We start from the raw sequence: 21,968 nt of genomic DNA on the forward strand, positions 1-21,968 counted from the left end.
TCCCACTGCCTGACAGACACCCTGCAATTTTGAGGAGGAAAGGGGGAGTAAAATGGAGTCTTCAGAAATATATCCAAAAAACTTCTTTAGTTTTGGGGCTGCTTTTCTACGTGCGTGCTGTAAAAGTCTGCTATTGACCAGGGGTTTTAATTCAGATACTCTGTATTTCTTGGTGCTAAAGAAGGCTATTAAACTACAGCATAATTTTGTTTTAGGAAGGCACTTAATGTTCTGTGTGTAAAGTATAACTCACAACTAAAGAAACATAAGCCTCCCTTTTATGTCATGAGTAATGTGTATTTTTATTAAATATGAATATTGAACTTCCTAGTGGAAGGTAACTCATTCTACATCATCAACTTCTATAAAGAAACCACAACAAACCAACTGAACTTTTTAATAATTCACTGAGTAATAAATGCTTTCTTTAGAAAAAAACATTAAAAAAAATCAGTATCTGATTATTATTTTTGGACAATAGGTTTTATGCCAATTTTCAAAGTAATAACTGTGAAGGATTTCTCAAATAATTTGTGTAATTCTCGTGGCATTATTGCAAGTGTAGCAGGCCCAAGAAGAAAAATTGTTATTATTAGTTTTTGGCAAGAAATTTGTAAATACATCTGAAATATTGCACAATATTACTTAAAAACTGTAGAAGAATGTTTGGTTTTGTTCTTTGCCTTTCTCTAAGACTGAGAATATCCACCAAGAAATTCAAAAGAACAACTGCTCTCACTTTTTGCAGATATTCAGAGTATCAGAGGTCTCGCAGTGGATTGGATATCACGGAATTTATATTGGATTAGCTCTGAATTTGATGAAACACAAATTAATGTGGCACATTTAGATGGTTCCTTGAAAACCTCAATCATACATGGGATTGATAAACCTCAATGTCTTACAGTTCACCCAGTGAAAGGGTAAGATGTCTGTAGCTTTAATAAATAAACTATTTAAACTATTAAATTTATTTAATTTTATTTAATTAAATTTATAAACTATTTATAGTTTATAAATAAACTATTGCTAGATTCTTCGTTCAGATTTTGAGTTTGTTCAAGCCTGAAAGGAATGGCTGTGTCTGAAGGTTTTGCTGAGAATTTGAGTACCCTTCTCTACCAATGCTTAATGTTGTTTAAATCACATAATCATTAGTTGTGTGTTTTACCTGCTTTTAAACTTAAAAATATTTTAACTACTGATGTATCAAAAATGCTGTGGACCCAAAGCAACATCATAACTATGCTTTCTTCTTCAGCAAGCTCTACTGGACAGATGGTAACACAATTAACATGGCAAACATGGATGGCAGCAACAGCAAAATACTTTTTCAGAATCAAAAGGATCCTGTTGGTAAACACCTTTTTTCCTGTTTCTTTTATGTCCGACAGTGATTTATTATGAACATTATCTTGAAATGCAATTTAAATATACCATCCTGTTTTTCATATGCAGAGATAAGAACAGGCATAAAGGCCTGGAAAACACTGATGTACTTTTGTGTTCTCAATTTGAAATCATAAAAAAAAAAATAATAAAGTTAGAAGAACATACAATAAATACATGAGAAGTGCTATCAAGAATAATTTTCTTGAACATCAGTAATGCAACAAATTAAAATATCAGAATTGATTTCCTGTTACTGGAAGCTAAGATCTCGTTATCTGTATGGCTTTAAGACTGGAACTTGGAATAACCTTTGTGATGTACTTCATAAATACTTATATATTTCAGGAAACCTGAGTAAGGAGATTGGAAAATATGTCTGAAAACAGTGGCATCCTGAGTCATTCTAGTTTTTTGTGTGTTTTTTAAACACAATAGAATTCTCAGAGAGACAGATTTTTAAATTCACTGGAGCAGTTTTCCAAATTCTTTAAACACGGTCTCTGTTTATGGTCTTCATAAAGAATACTTCTAATTTAATTAGAAGAATATTCTGTCAGAAATCCAGAGCAAGTGGAAAATGGCAGATATCACTAGAAAACAAAGCACTAGAAACGAAAATATCTAAGGCAGTTTTAAATCAACTGATAGAAGATCATTTAATATTTTTGATGGACTATTTTTAACATCTTCCAGTGTGCTGAAAGAACACAGATAAAGTTTTAGATGTAAGAGTCTGAAGATATTTGGGACGTGATTTGTCATTGTATAGAAGTACAGGTCTACTTGCCATACATTTTATTTTAGGATGTTGAATAGCCCTTCAAAAAGTCTTATAATAAATATGTGGAATACACTTGGAATGGAATTCCGTCACAATCTTACCAAAACAACACAACGTTCAATATATCAGTGAGCATTTTCATTGAGTATTTGAAACTCTTCAGTAATTTTTGCTGAAAAACATTTTCTTTAAAAAAATCCTAGAACTAGCAGTAGTGTCTACTTGTTTATCTTTTTGTTGGAAAAATAGTTTTGGATGCATTTTTTTGGCAAAAATAAGTGATACAAGTGAAATAAGTGATGTATCATCTGAGTATTTCAGGGTTAATTCCTAAGGGTTAATTTGTAAGATATCTTTCATAATATTAGAGGGCTGGGGAGGGGGGGTTGATATTTTTGTTTGTTTTTTGGGGGAGGGGGAGAGGATATCATCTGTGTAATTGTTTCTCTGACTTGATATTTTAATTTTGCAAAACTCTCAACCTACCAAGGCCTGGTATGCAGTCTTATTTTGCATCTTCATGGCTTGTGAGAGGCAAGAACTGGAGACTGCTTTGGTTTACAAGTTTTAGCATTAAGGTTCACGTGCAGGAAGGATACAGATTGGAGCAGGTCACAGTTCATTCAGTGTCTTTCCTTTTCCTCCCCTTACTAAAAGCAGACCTAAGAGCTCACCCTGTTGAATACCACCAGTTCCCATCTAGCTGATGCTTTGGGGCTCATTGAAGCATTCAGAGTTGGATGCTTTCTCTTCAGTGGATGAGTTCTGCCTTTCCTTTAGGTGCTGACCAGTGTTTTCCTGCAGTGGGCACACAGGGTTGCCATCTGGTTGCTGCTTACCAAGTCAATAAATACTTCGTTTCTATAATCCACATGTTCAGGTTGACTTTGGCAGCTGGGATGTTAAGATGTAAGCAAGTCACCCACACTAGAATGTACATGGTTAGTAAGTCCTATTTTCATTAGTAAAAGCTGGATGATTCCTGACGACAAAAAAAAAAAAAAAAAAAAAAAAAAAAAATCAAAGTAGACATGCTCTGCCTTCAGTAGAAATGATAATCATTTTGCAAAGGTTGGTGGAATAACACAAGAGGAAATACTTTAGGAAGAAAAATGTGGTAGACTGAGGTAGAAGCAGGTAGGAATGTTATTTCTTTCTGTTGCGGCTGTGTAATTGGAACACATGTAGGAACAGCAGTTAATATCATTGAGAAGTAGAAAACCTGAGAAGATAACATTGCAATTGCTGTGTAGATTCCATTCACTGCAACCCCATAAATAGATCTCTCTGGGGGAAATCAGTGAGCAGCTGACTGGGAGCTGTCAGGAGTTACAGGGGGCATCCAATCCCATCCATCTCTGAGGAAGCAAACCATTATACTAACATACTGCCTGGTTTTCCTTTGTTAACCTGTAGAAAGGTTCATCTGGATTCCCAGGAAATCTTCCTTCTCTAGGCTTGGGTGTACTGGGAGGGGTACTGGTTTGTCTCTGAGGTGGTACCACCTTTTCTCTTTGAGCAGTGCTTGTTGTACAGACACAGAGACAGATGGGCAGAGAGATGCTGCAAGAGGTCAGTGGTCACTGTCCTGATCCTCTCTCCAGCTTGGAAGTTGTTTTTCTTCTGGGTGATACACTTGGGGTGGGGGAAATATCAGTAACTACAAAGGACTAGAAAGCTGCTTTTGAAAAGCTTAGAAAGCAGACAAACACCTTTTGGCAAACCATGTCAAATGTGTGTTAAGAAGCAGTGGCCTGATGCCAACTGTGAGTATTACAGCACATGCACTGCTTTCTCCTTCCAGAATTTTGAAAATAGATCTGAGTTTCCACAGAGAAGCAATTTACAGGCTGGAAGTGCTGTACAATATTAAGAGGGTGACCTATGGAGTGAAATACAGTATTTTTTGGCAATTTGCTGCTGGATACCTCGCATGAGTTCTGGGAAGAGTCTTGTACCAAAGCAAATTATTATGGCATTGTATTGTCACCATGCCAAGAGAGTTTCAGTCTGTAAAATCTCCTGCTACAAATACTTGAACATTTTTAAAGGATTATAGAACTCTGAAATACATTATCTCTCAGTTCTTTGCTCTTGCTTCCAGAAAGTAAAGGCTTTCTTTGTTTAGTAGGTTATTTCACAAGTATTTTTATTTCTACAGTTCTCCTGCTTCTAATTCCAAAGAAGTGATAATGAAGTCACTTCACTATGAAGTGAAATTAAATTTAGTTCTCTGAACTTCTTGAGAACTAGTATTAGGCGTTGGTGTTTCAGCATTCTAAGCAGAGGGCGGAGAAAAGAGTTTTTATAGTTCTGAATCACAAAATAGCTTGTTTTTCTTAGGCTTTATGTATTCATAAATTTAGAAGATAAAGGATGGCTTCTGGTTTGCGTTTGCTAGTTATTAATGACCTCTCTTAGGACCTCAGTTCATTCAACTAAGTGTTCATTGCCAGATAATGCTCTTTTAAGTCACTGATAAAAATAAAAGGTAGAAATCCTTTTTAAAGTGTAATTTTTTTTCCCTATAAATGACCAATTTTTGTTTCATCTCTGTTTTGTTTTTGGTTTTTGTTGTGGGTTTTTTTTTTTTATAAAGTTTAAGTGGATGACTAGATAGACAACATAATCATGTGTAGATTTCTTAAAGAGACTTTTATTCTTAAAAGAGATTACACAATGCATTTTCTACTCAAGCCACAGTTAAAGCTGTATGCATTAATTCCAGGTTTATCGATAGATTATGTGGAGAACAAACTTTACTGGATCAGTTCAGGAAATGGAACCATAAATAGATGCAACTTGGATGGTGGCAATCTGGAAATAATAGAATCAATGAAAGAAGACTTAACAAAAGCCACAGCTTTAACCATTATGGGTAAGTCCAGTGGTAATAACTTATTTATTAGCTTCCAATCATTTACAAACTAACGAAATATCAGAGGCTTGGAGAAACTATTGTATTTATGTAAATAATACATAAAACTCATTGGCTAGAGAGACTGTGAAAACATATTTCATTGAACAGACACTTCACAGTGTGTATGAGATGTATGTGATTCTAAACATAGTCTTGCATAAATATACAGAGGATGAAGGTAACAGACTGAGGGCTTATATTTGCTATAGGTAATATAGTTATAGTTGTAAATCCTACTGGGAAGAGGTGTTATGCTCTTTATTACAGAGAATTATCTATGACTTGTTTCTTCTGCTGCTCACTTCTTACTCATATCTTTGTTCAGCATAGTTTGCTGGATTGGTTGCACTTTGTGAAGATTTTGGGTTATGAACTGATGATTGGTGATTTGTATAAACTAATGATTTGGATTTTCAGACATGTGCTAATATTCTGTGTTTTAAAGTGGCTGTGGAAAGAAAAAGTTTTGTTTCTTATCCTTTGCACTTAGATGTTTTTAAACATTCTAAACATTTAAATTTTTTTTTAAAAATTGGAATAGCAGCAACATAAAGAAAAATTCCTTAAAAAAATACAAGTCTTTCAGTTGCGGATTGCTGATGTACGAGGAGATTGCTTCAAATGACTGTTTCCCATTATCATCTCCATCTCTTGCCACTTGCTTGGAGCTAGATTAGAGTGTGTTAAAAAATTCCAGTCTGGCTCAGAGCTATTGTTTTATTCTATTCTAGAGATAATACTTGAGCCTTCCACATTCCCTCCAAAAGCTCACCTCTGTTTTGGTTAAATTAGAAATTGCAGATGTTCAAAAAAAATAATCAGATGGTAGGTAGACCTTTGTTGGGATAGTTGACTCATTACTTGCCAGAATATTTTTAGAAGGTATTTTATTTGGCTAATTAGTTGTATAATGTGCAAGTAGTTGGTGAGCTTGTGAAAGTTACTCGGAATGAACTCCATGCATGGAGTCAATGCATATGGTGTAAAAGAAATCTTTTGAAATAGTAATAGCTAAAAATATGATGTATACATTTGGGCAGGAATGCACACTAAATGCTGTCAAAACATGTTGTATAGAGAAAGCTTTTAAATCTGCATTCATAAACAAAAGCAAGTTTTGTGTCAGGAGGAGTCATGAATGTACATATAGAAAAATTGTCTGTTGTTTGTTTGGTTGTGACTAGAAATAGAATGAATAGATCACCTTTACTTGAGGGAGCTTTGGTAGTCTTTAACAGGAGATGTAAAGAATATTTGTTCACACTGTCACATAAGTCTTCATCTGTAATTCAGAGAAGCTCCAACAGTGCTGATCCATCTGGAATATAGAATAGAGTTTATTGCTCTCATTTAAAGAAGGGTGGTCCATGCTTGTTTGCATTCAAGAAGCTGAAATTCTGCAGGTGTGGAGATGTGAGAATGCAGTTTATATATATATATACACATATAATTTTCCTAGTTTGAGAAGGGACTCTTTATGGATGATGACAAATCTTCCTGCTCAAAATTGGTTAACAAAACTTATTAATAGTGAGTTTGGATTTTCCTGATTTTCTTTTTTAGCTTTTGAGGCCATAATTTTGGTAAACTGCAATAGAATATTTAGTATCATTTTATATATAAATCTATTTGAGGAAAGTACAAACAAATACAGTTTTATAAGATGTACTATATGTGCTCGTTGAAAAACATTAGAAGTTTGTGTTTCTCCTGTATGTTTTTGTATTGTGGAGCATTCTGTAGCAACAGAAATGCCACCTTTCTTCCTGAAGTGCTTGTATCAGCTTCTAATAATCAGTTTTCATGCTTGAAAAATAGATCAGAACAGAAAATACACTGCAATACAAAGCAAGAGATCTGTCACTGATAAATTAATATTACATATACATAATAAAATATTAATGCATATTAATAATATATAATTAACATTATGCAAACAGATAATGAATAAATTATTCTGTGATATTTAATACACTAGGGTGTGAAAATCTAGTATCCATATTGATCTGTTTCCCCACAAGTTTAACAGACATCTTCAGTGAGTGAACTGCAGCTATTACAACTTTTTTGGCATCATTTCTGGTCCATTTCATAAACTTTCTTCACTGCTTGTATCTAAAACTCAGTAAACACATTAAAAACCAACATGAGATGGAATATTTCATCTCTGTGTGAATAGTAATCTAACTTTTTTCTGCTCTTTGGATTCATCAATGACTGAAAAGAAAACAAATAGGTGATGGGTGCCCAAAGTCTTAACTTTTTGTTGTGGTATTTAAGGGTCCACTCAATGCTACAAAGTTCTGTGGATTTCTGCTGCCTTTTAACTTTTTCTGTCCTTTGAATTTCTTGTCTTCTCAGGTAAAAGCAGTGCTTTGGACAGCTTGTATTTTTTTTGTTTCTTGAAGTATATGATCATGTCATATTGCTAGGTTCCATTTCCACTGGAAAGAGAGAATGGGGTTGAGCATTTTGAGACTCCGTTTGTACAGTAGCCCCACCAGGCCACATATGGGTCAGTTGTTGGTGATTATCAGAAGCTTTATTGGTCTGAAGAGCTAAAATAGAAACAGTGGAAGGAACCTCAGTGGATTGAGGGGACAGAGTAGTGTGATGTGAAATAGCCCTGCTCACCATGCCCCTTCCCCCTTGCCTAGGGGTAGGCTCACTGTGGGAGAAATGATTTTCAGAAAAATTGTAGAAATCCTAATAAATTCTCTATATCAGTGGTCTCACGTATGACCTCAGCCCCTCTTGCTTCCCATGGTTTTTTTAGTTGTTTGTGAAGCATCTCCTTATGTCATGGTTTAACACTGCCCCGGCAATTAAACCGAGTAACAGACGCTCTCTATTAATCTCTCTCTCCTCCCTGATAAGAAAGGAGAGAGAATAAGGTAGAGAGACTTATGGGTTGGAAACTAAACTACACAACTTTAATGAAACAGTAATGATAAATAGGAAAAATTACTAAATATATACAAATATACAGGAAAATGGATACCACATTCCTCCCCCCTCCCCCCAATAGCTCTCACGTCACCACGGAGGCTGCAGGGCAGCCCTGGGAAAGTCCAGGCTGGACTCCTGGAGTCGGCAGCAGTTGGGAACTGGAGGCAGGAACACACAGATATGGGCTGGCACGGATCAGGACCACAGGCAGACAAACGGACGGGATCCTTCCAGGATGCCGGGTGAAGGAAGGGAAGCAGGAAAGGCAGGAAGGGCAGGCAGCTGGAAGCTGGAAGCAGGAAATCTGGCTTGGCCCTCGTGATCCCTCAAATTTATACTGAGGATGACGAATATGGGATGGAATACTCTGTTTGGTCAATTCTGGCATCTATCTTGTCCGTTCCTCCCCAAAGGAGGGCTGCAGGTGGGACCTCTTTATGTTTTCTTCAGAGCTGAGCAGTGTCCTTGGCTCTGCACACCAGTCTCTAGCAGTAACTCTAAACATCAAGTGTTCTCAGTGCTAGAAGCACACACTGTCTGAGAAACTTGCTGATAATTTCAGCAAGTGCAACTACTTACAAGAGACTTAGCTAAAAGCAAAAGTACAAGACAGAAAATCACCTTTATCGTGGCCCAAACCAGGACACCTTACTAGCATCTTTTCCAGTCATCACAGACTCCTTGCCAGAAGTATCAAGGATGAGCCCTTGGGTGGTCCAAGGATGAATTCTTCCTGCTTTGGTCATCTCTGTGCTGTTCTGGTCTTTCTGTGTTAGCTTGATCTTTAATTTCAAAATCTGAAAAAGAATTAGAAGCAGTTGGAGACTCCATTGGTTGTCTGCTGTGGTTTGAATTTGTACAGAATGCTGGCTAAGTCAGCTAAGCTTTATTTTGCTTTTTATTTTATTTATGCTCTGGCATAGATAAGGGCTTCAGAAAATGCTGAACACCCCTCCTCTTTAGTATTTCTTTTCAGTCTCCTCATTGTACTTGGGATTGTTTTCAATCCTTCTATTTTAGTGTTGCAGTTAATAACAGCTATTATAAAGCTTCTGTTTCAGTTATTTCCTATTATTTAGTCCTTTACAGGCTCTGCTTAAATTTTCCCTATTATTACAAGCGTTAGTTGGGACATATAATAAGACATGAAAAAAGAATGTTAGCAAGTTGTTGCCAAAATGCTCTCAGGTTTATTCTGGCTCTGAATCATAAACTGAGCATTGCTAGAAAACTATTGATTTGTCACTCTGGAGTTTGTTGCTGAGAAGAAAAAGTTACTGAAGGCTTCTGTCAGCAGTTTTGGTGAAAGTATTGGATTAGATTTTGTATCAGGTCCTCACAGAAGTGCAGCTTAGACACAAGCACAGAATTCATCTCTTTTCATTACAAAATAAGAATATGATGTGGATTGTATAATGAGGTATAATTTGTTGGGCATTGTTGTGTTTTGTTTTTTTTTTTTTTTAAAATACTTTTGCTAGAAACTTCAAAGGAAATATTCCATGATGCTAAGTAGTAGTAGCCTTTTTTTTTGTTTAGCATTATTACGTAGGGAAATTTTATGTAGGCTATGATTCTTTGTGTAAGTGCTCTTTCTTTTGAAATTCATGTTAAAAAAAAAACCACAAAACCCAGCAATACAACCAAATCAGACATAATATAATAGCTTTTCAACGGGAGTGCAGAGATTAGAACAATGTCTTTTGAACACAAACAGTATATAATACACTCATCAAGGTATGTTATCAAACAATTGATACAGACAGTAGCAATTGCAGTTTTTCATCTTAGACAGAAGACGTGGGTTCATATTACCAAAAATAAATTCATGCTGCCATTTACTTTCATCTTGTGTGTAAATGATATATTAGTTACTTGATATTTTTGTTCTATCCTAGCTAAAGTTTAAATAAATAACACCAGAATGCATTTCTAGGGACCCAGATGGTGGGAGCTGTGACTTTGCTGGATGAAATTGCAGAGTGAAAGGGGCTGCTTAGACCAGGAAACTTCAAATATACACACACCTTAATTTTCCAAGTCATCAGTCTCCTAATTGCCATAACACCATTCATTACATTAGCATTAATATATGAAATATATCTAGGCAATTTGCCCAGTTCTAAGTACAGTACATAGTTGTCTTCCATAAATACTCAAACTACCATTAATGAAAACTAATGACCCATCAAAATTTGCATTCAGAGAACTGTTTAAAATCTCCAAAGGACTGTCCACAATGCTAGTGTAGCATTTTTGGCATTTGAAATTGCTGTTTCCCAACATGTTGCTGCACTTAATGCTAATTACCCAGCAAAATGGATAAATGCAACAGTTTTAATGTATATTATAACCCAGTTTCAGCAACAAGACTGTAATTAGCAATTGAACAACACTCATGTTAGCATAATCAAGCAAACAAATCATTTAACTTCAGGTTGATATTTTAAAGGTTTCAACTTTCTTCCCTAGTTTGTGAAAGCAAGTTGTGTTAATGCTAAAGTTAAGTGGTTTTATGAAATCAACTAACATAATATGTATAGAGATCAATTTATCCTAATATTAGAAATAACAGATAGTTAGCTACTGAGAGAATATATTAATAACACAGAGATAAATAATCTGAAATTCTGCTATGAATTATGTTAAAAAAACATCGGAGGTTTTTTACTGTGAGTGTATATTGGCCACCCAGCAGTTTCTAAGCAATTAAAACCTATGTTCTTAGGGCATAAATGGCCAGATCTTGATGATCTTTAAGGCCCCTCTCAACCCAAACCATTCTGTGATGCTATGAGCTGTGACCAGTTCATGGGTTCTGAGGTCAAAATATTGGACTTCAAAATTTGTGGGTTTCTTTTTTGGATTTCTTTTGTGTTTCATTCTTTTTATTGGGGTTGGTTTTGTTTTATTTGGGCTGGTTTGGTTCTCAGTTGGTTTTTTTTGGTTGTTTTTTTTGGTTTGTTTTTTTTTTTTTGTAATATACCTGACTACTAAGGAAATGCCTGAAATAGTTGGATCACTTCTTTGAGAAAAATGATGCAAAACACCAAAACTGTGTTTTACTTCCTTCTGGTAAAAAATATTTTACTGATGGATTTGGAGATGTAAAACAGAAAGTTCTGGAGTACTACACACAAGACAGCAGCCATTACCAAAATTATTTATTGGCCGTTCTGATTCATGGCCTAACAGAGAGTTTGAAAACTGAAGTAACTTCTTCAAATACAATAATTTCACTTAAAAAGCCTTTAGGATATGTAATTCATTACTGTGACTCATAATTTCACAGGGGGGGGAAAAAAAGTCAAATTTCCATTTCCTTTATGGATTATACACAGTCACTTTTATATTCTTAGCTCACATCTCTCTCTTTGTTATAATTTATACGATCAAAATTGAGCATAAGAATTTCTCTGTCTAAGGACTGTCCAATAAAAGAATCACCACCTGCAAGCTACTATTAATTTAGTAATTAATAGTCACAGGATGATTTCCTCACTCAGTCACTTCTAGCACCTTTGGCTTCCTTGGTTAGATTCTTTTAAATTTTACTCAAGTTTCACTGGAGAGTTGCATTTGTGTCTTGCAGTCAGAATATTTTCATTCTACAGATTGCTGCCTCATCATGTACCTGTGAAGGTTGCTCATTAAATGCTTTTTTCCTCTGGATCTTTCCAGAGCTCTTTTTCTTTTGTCCAATAACTTTTTCAAGTTACTGCAATGGAAATTATTTTTCAGATCTGCAGGTTTTGTTATGGAATATTTAACCCATGTGGCTCTACAAATGAGGGTTTTTTTAAATACTAAAACTGCAGCACAGGCAACAATTCATTAAACTGAAAATAAAATACATGGAAATGGAGTTAATACACAATATTTGGAAAAGCAGTGTTCCTGAAGTTTAAAAGGTTTTGGGTTGTTTTCGACCTATGCTTTTACTTGTGGTACATCTACAGTAAAAACTTTTTCTGTCTGGGATAAAAAAACTGATTCTGTTATAATTATCCACACTTACCCCATTTAATTATTTCATTTAAGATGCTTAAAAGATACATAACTATCTGGCTGTAAAGACGGAAGTGTTAATACTTTTTTTCTTCATGTAGAACATTGCTGGGAGATTATATTTCACACCAATTAATACTTTAAATGTAGTCATGAATGAAATGTTAACTGACTGCAAAGCAGTAATTTGTAACCTAAGCACATGGTCCTGTTTTCACACAGCTATTTACATTGCTCCGGTTCAAAAATGCACATGACAAACTGAAGATTAAGTTGAATTTGAATTGCTAGTATAATTTTTTTTCTTTTTTAATTGTTTTCCTTTACCTGGTTCAATTTACCATTCACACAAAAAGTGTGTTGTAATGCACTTGAGATTATTAGTCAAATCTAGGCCTGAGATAATATGTTATGAAAATGGTAGCTAGTTCAGTTTGTTTAAAATAGTTCCTTTTCCACAAGGCTGAGAGCAGAGGAAGTTGCTTCCATCTATTTTTATACCATTAACTGAGAGAATGTAAGTGAGATGAAACTTTGTTTCTTTACTGAGATTTTCTAGAAAGAAAGGCCTATATTTTATTTTGCTGTGGTTCTGTGTCTTTTCATTTCTGTGTTTGTTCATTTGGTCACACAAATTTCAGTTTGATGTCCAAGCTGTTTAAAATCATATTCTAAAACACTGGCTGGTACATCCTGCTTTTTTCTTTTGCTTTTTTTCTTTTTGTTCCTTATTTCTTTTTAGCTTTTTTCTTTTTTTTTCCTTATTCTTTTTTGCTTTTTTCTTTTTTTGCTTATTTCTTTTTTGCTTTTTGCTTTTTTTGCTTTTTTCTTTTTGCTTTTTACTTTTTTTTTTTTTTAAATTTCTTATTTATAGATTGTAATTTTTTTTTCTCAATGAAGCATAGGTCTTAGCATTATAAGCAATTTTGTTTGCAAATTTCTTCCCTAGAATAAAGTCAGTAGAATTTCCATGTGTGGACAGGTATTTAGCTTCAGGCTTTTTCTTGATGGAAGTAGCCTCAAATCAGCAGCTGTTGCAGTAAAAGTGGAAGTGGTGAAGACTGTTTTCATGTCTCCCAAATCTTAGTTACACAGGACCTTCGACTTGTCTCTCCAACCTTCTCCCCATAACATCTCCAGTGCAATACCCTCAGTCTTTCATCCTTATCCCTCACCCCAGTGACTCTCCTGCTCTTCTGCACAAGAGTTAATGCTGCAAGCACATGCAGACATTTTCCCTCTTCACAACTCCACATTTTACTGCTTTCCTCACATTTTCCTTAATTTTCCCTATTTTCCTCCAATCCCTTCCCCATCTTCTCTGTGTCAAAACAAAGCCCAAGCTGTTGCCACTCTGGAGCTGCATCTAAAGTGATGCACTGGTCAGCATCTGTGCTGTGTGGCCATTTGGCTGGGATGGAAGGGATTCAACCAGCCAACCATAAATTCTGCTGTTTTTCAGTTTACTTGGGCTCAGCCAGCCCAGCTTTGGTACAGGGTGGCTATTGAGTTACCAGGGAAGTGTGGCATGTGTGTGTTCTTGGGTTTGCTTCAGAAAAACAATCTGTATTTTGACAGAGGTTGTGTTAGCTCTCTGCATTGGGTTTTCTGAAGGTTTTAAATACTTACCAAAAACTAGCAGAAGTATTTGTGCCTCTGCTGTGAAAAGTAGAATAGAGGATGCTGTTGATCCCATTGTACTCGATAGAAATAGTTGGCAGTGCATTGCTTTTGGGTTTGCTTGTCTATAGCTAGAAACATGAGGAAGTTCTTCACTGAAATAATGATTCTGTGCAATGTCTGAAGGATGGCATGAAGAGTTAGCACTGCCTAAGTGTTTTCTGTGTGTTCGGTATGCTCTGTGTTTCAGTCTCACCCAGACAGGAAAGGACTGGTTTGCTTTGCTTCCAGAAACCATTGAGATTGATGGGAACAAGCTGGCTGAAATTAATTATGATAAAAAAGAAAAGATTATGTTATCAGGGAAACAGCTGAAGGACTTGGCATTGGTTAGGTAAGGAGCACTTCACTGTAAACATTCAGTTGCTCTGAGTCAGCTGAGTTCTTGTTTTGGAAGCAAGTTGAAGTTCTTAAAAATTAGAAGTCTTAATTAGTCTTAAAATTAGACACTGAGAATAATGAGACACTAAGCATCCCTACTATGTTTATTATTCTCTCCAGATCTGACAGAAGCTTGCCTTTCAGAAATACACTTTTGCAATTTCACTCTTGCCACCATGTACCTCATGGGAAATATTTCTATAGAATATGTTTGCATTAAACTAATTATAGTATATAGTGTGTAGTGCTGGTGCCTTCATCTGTGAAAATTAAAGGTGTTGGGGTTTTTTCTCTCTCAGCACATAGCAAGCCTGGCATGGCTGATGCCACTACCCTGATTCTTAAGGTGTGATATTCCCAGATGTGCTATGGAGCACCCAAATGATGGGGCTTGCCAGTATGGCCATTCTGGGGAGCAGCACCACAGAGCTTCTGTCCTCATCCCAGCCTCTGCACTGATGTTCATGCAGATGTTGTAGAGAGTAGGTCTATGATCTTGATGTCATCCTTCAGAGCTACAATAAAAGCTAACAGTGACCTTTTATATGCATAGGAGTACAAAGAAATGCCAAGCCACTGAAACACATGTCTAGGATTCTTCTGGTTTAACCTATTCTATCTTCCAAGTCTTAGCAATAGTGAATAAAAAGTTTCAATGAGAGTTGCTGTGAAGTTTTCCAGACGTATATTTAATATTGTTTTCTTTTTCTTTGCATTGTTTTTTCCTGCTGTGTTGCCTGATAGGTTGTCCTTGCTTTTTTTTGCTTTTTGCCTTGGGGTTGGTTATACCCCATTAGTGCAATATCAAGTGATGGCATGAAACATGAAATATGAAAAAAACTGGTGGGGATACCAACCCAGTACTGGTTAAGGAAAAGTACTAAAGATTATTAACATAAAGAAATTATAAACTATCAACACTGAGGCATCTTACTCACTTTCCTTAGATGAATAAAAAACTGGCAAGCTCTTTAACTAAAGAGGTTCTTTCATTAATTTTAGCAGGTAATGAGTCAAAGCTTCAAAATGACAGATTGTTAACACTGATTGTATATTCCTGAACAAAATGAAAGGCATCTCAAATGTTGATATTTTAATTATGTTAATAGGGCTTCAAAAATAACATTTTCTTGAAGTGATATAAGTGAAATGAAGTAGAAAACATACATGTATAACAGTTTCTTGAAATTTCTGTTGAATTGCTTTTCATTATAAACTGCTGTTTAGTTTTTTAAGGTTTTCTTTACTTTACTATAGAATCATAGAATCATAGAATCATAGAATCCTAGGGGTTGGAAGGGACCTCGAAAGCTCATCTAGTCCAACCCCCCCTGCCAGAGCAGGGTCCCCTAGAGTACATCGCATAGGAACGTGTCCAGGCGGGTTTTGAATGTCTCCAGTGAAGGAGACTCCACAACCCCCCTGGGCAGCCTGTTCCAGGGCTCTGTCACCCTTACAGTAAAAAAATTCTTTCTGATATTCAACTTGAACCTCCTATGCTCCAACTTGCACCCATTACCCCTTGTCCTATCACTGGTCACCATAGAGAAAAGCCTAACTCCATCTCCCTGACACTCACCCCTTACATATTTGAATTTTGTATCTTAATTTCTATTTAAATGAAAATTTATGTTCTATAGTAACTAATATGGTCCGAGTAATATGATCAAACTTAGTACTTCTATCCTTATGTAACTTGGAGTCCTGTCTGAATTTAAGTGAAATCTTAACAACTGGAGTCACTTGAAAGCCAAACCTTGTAAAATCTGTTGCATGTACTGCAATTGTGCATCAAGTGAGAAACCACACTAAGAGTCAATATTCTGCATATATGGATTGAGGAGGGTGATTTGAAGTTTTATCCTAGTATGTGCATAGCCTGTGTAATTTTCTGTTATATTAAAATCCTCTGGAAATCATGATGGAAAAGTTGCTATCAATCTAAGTTGGTAATTTCTGTAATGTCTTTAGGACAGTAACAAGATACTTAATTTTTTTTTCATGGTAATTGTCATATTTATTAACACTCAAGTCAGGTAATGAAAACCTGAAACCAGAGCTCCTGTCATCTCTACCTACGTAACAGATGGAGATAACAAAATTGGAGAATTGTGTTGTAGCAGTATATGAGCTGTGAATAAGGTTTTGTAACTTTGTTATGAAATGCGAATAATTGATTTTTTTTCCCACTTAAAATGTGTGAAAGCCTATCAGTTGGGTTTTCACCTAGAAAAAAGAAAGTAAATTTATAAATCCAGATTGTCTGTTTCTAAAATAGATAATAAAAATTATTTATTCTTTGAGCAACTTTCCTTAAATTTGATCTTAAAACTGATATCAAAAGCTTTTTCCCACCTTAAATTTCAAGCATACATAATTTTGTAACAATCATCTTAATTTGTAAAATTTGAAAATTTTGCAGATAAAAAGCTTTGGTGGGCAGACCAGAACTTAGCTCAGATTGGTACCTGTAACAAAAAAGATGGAAGAAACCCCACTGTCCTGAGGAACAAAACTTCAGGTGTTGTACACATGAAAGTGTATGATAAAGCAGCACAGCAAGGTATGCTATATTAAGCTATATTTTAAGCATGTTTTACCAACTTTTAGACAGCATGGTACCTGTTATTCTCCAAACTTGGCTAGAAAAAAATATGTATTTCATTGTAATTCAGTAACAGAATACCGTTAACTAGTTCATTATTGTATTAATTATTGAATATAATAGGATAATTGATATAGAATATCTACCTGATATTTTTGAATTGAGATTTTTTCTCAAGTTTCTCAATAATGAAGCTTGAAGTTCTTTTAGAGAATCTAAGTTTAAAATTTTTAGTTAAAAGAAAAAAATCAGTGCATAAAAAACCTTATCTCAAACTATCAAAATTTTAACTGAAATATTATGAGAGCATTCATTAATATTCTTCATCATATATAAGACAGCTTAATTCATCTAAATTGACAGAAGGGACAGTATTATAAATCAAAAGTGAGAAAGCAGAAAAATGGGGGAATTTTGCTAATACTGCCAAAATTTAGTTGGCAAAGTCAGAGCTAAGATAATATGATAAAGTGTTCTTTGGGGGTCACAAGCAGTTTTATGAATTTGGAGGTCAGAAATTAAATCATTTGGGAGATCATTTAGAAAGAGTTTACTTCTGATTCCAGCTACTTTCAAAGTATTGATGATTACACTCAGAGTGATGAGGGATGGGATCTACACAAAACAAAAAGCTTCATTTTGTGCAGAAGCTTCCAAAAGAGCACAGAATAGAGCTAAGCTGTCTGATACCTGATGGACAGTAGTCTATGTACTGAGCAGAATAATTCAGTTCCATATCAAGCACTTCTGGAAATATTTGCCATTTTACCTAATCTAGGAAACACCTCATGAGTGCCCAAAATTTAATAATATCTGGTGTCTGGGGCATTAACAGACCCCTTCCACTATTCAGAGAAAAAGTAAAGGAGCAGTTCTGTCTGTACTGCTGAACCTTAAGTGTAATGAGCACCTTGGAGTTGTGGAGTGAAATGTCACCTTGCTGGTCTGTATTTTGACAGAGCAATGTAGAATGGTTATATAAATCTTATTTAAAAGTCTTCACCTATTACTTAAAAGTTAATATTGTTTTAAGTAAGAAGTAGACGTGTGGATTTGTGAGATCACATTGGAGTGTGATCTTAAACATTTTTAAAAGTTCACAAAGAGATGAAATTAATTTAACTTTTGATTAATTAATAATATATGCTCAATGATGTACTCATGCTCTACAGTAAGATACACTCAGTTAATGTCATTGAGATTTCAGTATTGCTCTTCCCAAACAGTGTAGTATTTTCTGTTTTATCATGTGCTTTTACTTCAAAATAGACAGATTCTTTCTCGGAGAGGGGAGTTAGAAAAATATTCTGAGGAGCAAAACTGCTATTCTGAGTGTGCAGATAAAATGCTGTAAGAGCATGAAAAAGTATATGAATAGTAGCGAAGCCCGAAATACTTTCTGCATATCTCAATTTTTCAAAAATTTGGTTTTGGAATTATTAATAAATTGATGCCAACATTGATTTTTAGTTGGGTTTGCACTGTTCAAATTCTGTTTCATCTTGTCTCCTCTGCCATCATGTTACAGGCAGCAATTCCTGTCAGTTAAATAATGGTGGATGCTCCCAGCTTTGTTTGCCAACATCAGAAACCACCAGGACTTGTGTGTGTACAGTCGGCTACAACCTGCAAAAAAACCGTATGGCATGCAAAGGTAAAATGGTTTCCCTGCTCTTCACAAGAATACATTTATAACTTAATTATAAGTGCATCATAATAATTCATGGATGTTTTTTCAAAGAGATGAAGGTCTGGATATCATTCTGGATAACTAGAGAGCATTATTGGAAAACTGTCCAGAGCCTGTAATTTTCTTGAGTCTTTTTAATAGGCAAGTCTCAACTTTCCTCTCATTGACTCTTTCATTTTTACTTTAGGTATTGAATCATTTCTTATGTATTCTGTTCATGAAGGAATTAGAGGAATTCCTCTTGATCCAAATGATAAAATGGATGCTTTAATGCCTGTATCTGGAACTTCATTTGCTGTGGGCATAGACTTCCATGCAGGTAATTGTTATGTATTGTTTATTGTATGTTCAGTAAATGTATAATATTCCTATAAATGGAATAAGCCCTCAGTTTTCAAACCTTCTAGATGGTTGCCTGTGGACTGTAGGAGTAAATGTGAGGCCATGGTTACTAATGCTCACCACTTAGCAAAATCCTTGTAGAAGCTGCATAAAGTTGCAGACAGTTGTTACCCATTTTGTGGCAGCTGTCATTTCCAGGTAGTAATTCTCTTCTCCTCAGATTCCAGCAATGGAACAGATAAATAGATACTGAAGGCTCCAAATGGAGTATAGGCCCTCTTTCCACCTGTCTGAAGCCAGAACTGACTTCAGGAACCAGATGCTGAAGGCAGTTTTCACCTCTCTTATTTTTCAGAGTAATTGGGAAAATAAAGAAGGCTTATACAATTATAATGAGGATTTAAATATGATGGTTTTGATACTGTTGCTCTGTTTGCTTTGAGACATATCAATAAAGTTATATTTGGCAGCTTTACTGTTACTGATGTAGCTATTTAGACAGAAGTAACTGAATTAATCCAAGAATCATTGCCACGTATATTATAGGAAATGATACAATCTATTGGACAGACATGGGTTTCAACAAAATTAGCAGATCCAAAAGAGACCAAACGTGGAAAGAAGACATTATTACAAATGGTTTGGGAAGAGTTGAAGGCATTGCAGTGGACTGGATAGCAGGTAGGTATTACCCTCCTTCAGGAATTGTTATGGTTTCGGACAGTACCCTCATGCATCTTCAGCTCAAGACTAAATAACTTGGTTTGCTTTCAGCTCTAATTTCTCATATTCCAAATGTCTAGATATTTTCTTTGGATATGATGCCACTTCTTTTTTTTTTTTCTCCCAGTTTTATTAGAAAGAGAAATCTCATTTAAATATCTTGGACATTAGGTAGTGTCATTGGTGACAACCATGAATAAAAGTTTATACTTAAAACAGAAGGCTGAATAGGACTAGAAATTACAACGATAACACGCACTTAGGTTAAAATACAGCAGTAAGTTTCCTGTCTTGACTCACGCACTTAAGATTTAAAGACTTTTCAAGTCCTCTTTTCTTTTTCCAGTAACTTCAGGTGTTTTTCCTAGGTAACATATATTGGACAGATCATGGCTTTAACCTCATTGAAGTTGCCAGGCTCAACGGCTCCTTCCGACATGTAATTATATCCCAGGGTTTGGACCAGCCAAGATCTATTGCAGTACACCCAGAAAAAGGGTAACATGACCATGACTTCTTGCATTTTTTTTAAGTTTGCATGCTAGCACTGAAGCTCTTAGATAAAAAAACTGAGGCCTTGGTTCTAATAAGCATTTAATAAAACCCCAAAGGATTGTGTGGTGAGTTGTGGTGTAACTAAGCACTGGTGGAAGGAAATGTTAATTCTTATCATGTGCTGAGGTTTTTCATTGGTCTCTGTGTGTATGGCATTCTGTATTTTCTGTGCAACTAATTCTCATTTCAAAGTTTTTTTTTTCTGCTGAAGTTCAGGTGTTGCTTGGAAACATGTTTAAATCTGCTCCTAAGTTTCCAGCAAATCCAAGGAAGTCGTATTAGCTAATGAAGAGCTAAATGTCATGATGAAATCAGAGAACATTATAATCCATTGCAGTTTTAAATTCTGGTATCATGTAACATCCCATGACTACAGCCAAAGGGGATTGCCCAGGGTAGCTGAAAGTAATGTGAGATGAAGCATGTAAGTAGGAGAGTATGGGTTGTCAAAAATGACATCTTTGTTAATCTGTTCCTTGAGAGTACGGACTACACTGTAGCATTAGCAGGATTAGAGAACATCCTGTCCTCTTCTAGCTCCAAAACTATCGTTAGCAGAGCTACAACTAAAACAGAAGCAGTAAATTCTGCAAAGAATTACCTTTTATTCTTATAAGCAAGACTCAGTGGATTTAACTGCTACTTACCTTGCTATAACAAAAGTGCTAAATGATGTCTATCAAAACTTAAAGTCTTTGAGCAGCTACCTGTGCCCCCAAAGCCAGAGATGACAGTGTAGCTCATTTTCCCAAGATTCAATCAAATCAGTATTTTGGTATCTTCAGGGAAGTGGTCTCTGTCCTCAGAGGAGTTTGCAGAATGAAGAATTCTGACTTCTCAGAGGCCAGATTGATCCTGATGATGCAAAATGTTACTTGAACCTTTGCCATTATTTCTTCTTTGAGAATTTAGACATAGTGGTTTGTGTATTTGGCAGACCTCTAGAGCACTGCAACCTAAAGTATTTAAAAATAAAGGTAAAAGCAGTAGCTGATTTTATTTATGCAAGATGTAATGGCTTATTCCACAAGCTGTATTGTCCATTACAGCTGTATTCATGTAGCACTATTGATTGCTTAGCAGTATCTGCTAGCAGTCTAGGATTGATGTTCTTCAGAGTTCTCTGGATCTTAGTCAGGATCTGGCTGAATTAATTATATTTTTGTTTTTAATGTGCCAGAATAGCTGTGCTCTTCTGCTAGAGCAAAATTTAAAGAATTTTGAAGATAACTACACAGAAGCCTGATAAAATTATTCTGGCCAGAAGGGTAGATCAAACTTCTTCAAAACAATAATTAATTTACAGTGTAATTTCCCCCAGCATGTACATAATGTATTTTCTGTACACATAAATAGACTAACATCAAAGGAGAGGAAAAAAACCCATGAAGTCTGTGAGGACTAAGTGCAGCTGTTTCTCTGTAGAATCCTTAGATATTCTAATAATATGAATTATATGAACAAACCCCATTGTTTTCAACTATAAATTGCAAAAAAGTGTAATCAACTGCTGTGCAGTATTTGGAGAATCAAGGTAGATTGTAGCAGGGATCCAGGATTTAACAATTGCTCTGGGGAAGAGTCAATGTAGAACCCTTGGTGTGATAATATTTAATATTGCTATTGGTATAAAAGTTGCTTTTTTATTCAAGTCTGGGTTTTTTGGTTTAATGACCATCTTTTCACATGGTGCTTTCTGATTCAACAGACCATGGTTTTATTTTGTCAAAATGCTAAGTGTGCACATAAGCAGATGAAATAATAGCCAACAATATTAACAAGATTCTTTGCAAAGAAACACTTCCTGCTTTTAAGTTAATATCTATTTAAAGATGCTGCTGAACCATCTTCTTAGGTCATAAATTAGAACAGTCTAATGCTACCACAAAGCAGATACTGATATAATTTGTTTAAAATGTGATTTGGGGGAGTTTGAATTATT

At 35.4% G+C, this 21,968-nt stretch overlaps 1 protein-coding gene across 1 annotated transcript in view; it reads left to right on the top strand.

The window, feature by feature from the left end:
• Positions 1-21,968, top strand: part of LRP1B (LDL receptor related protein 1B) — a 631,173-nt gene that overhangs the window by 466,250 nt on the left and 142,955 nt on the right. Inside the window, exons 30-37 of the mRNA XM_071746448.1 lie at positions 749-923; positions 1,262-1,356; positions 4,902-5,051; positions 16,534-16,674; positions 18,245-18,370; positions 18,594-18,725; positions 19,295-19,429; positions 19,840-19,969. Of these exons, the coding sequence (XP_071602549.1) occupies positions 749-923; positions 1,262-1,356; positions 4,902-5,051; positions 16,534-16,674; positions 18,245-18,370; positions 18,594-18,725; positions 19,295-19,429; positions 19,840-19,969 (1,084 nt within the window). The remainder of the gene's footprint in view (positions 1-748; positions 924-1,261; positions 1,357-4,901; positions 5,052-16,533; positions 16,675-18,244; positions 18,371-18,593; positions 18,726-19,294; positions 19,430-19,839; positions 19,970-21,968) is intronic.

The sequence above is a fragment of the Heliangelus exortis genome, chromosome 6 (assembly GCF_036169615.1).
Source record: "Heliangelus exortis chromosome 6, bHelExo1.hap1, whole genome shotgun sequence".
Lineage (NCBI taxonomy): Eukaryota > Metazoa > Chordata > Aves > Apodiformes > Trochilidae > Heliangelus > Heliangelus exortis.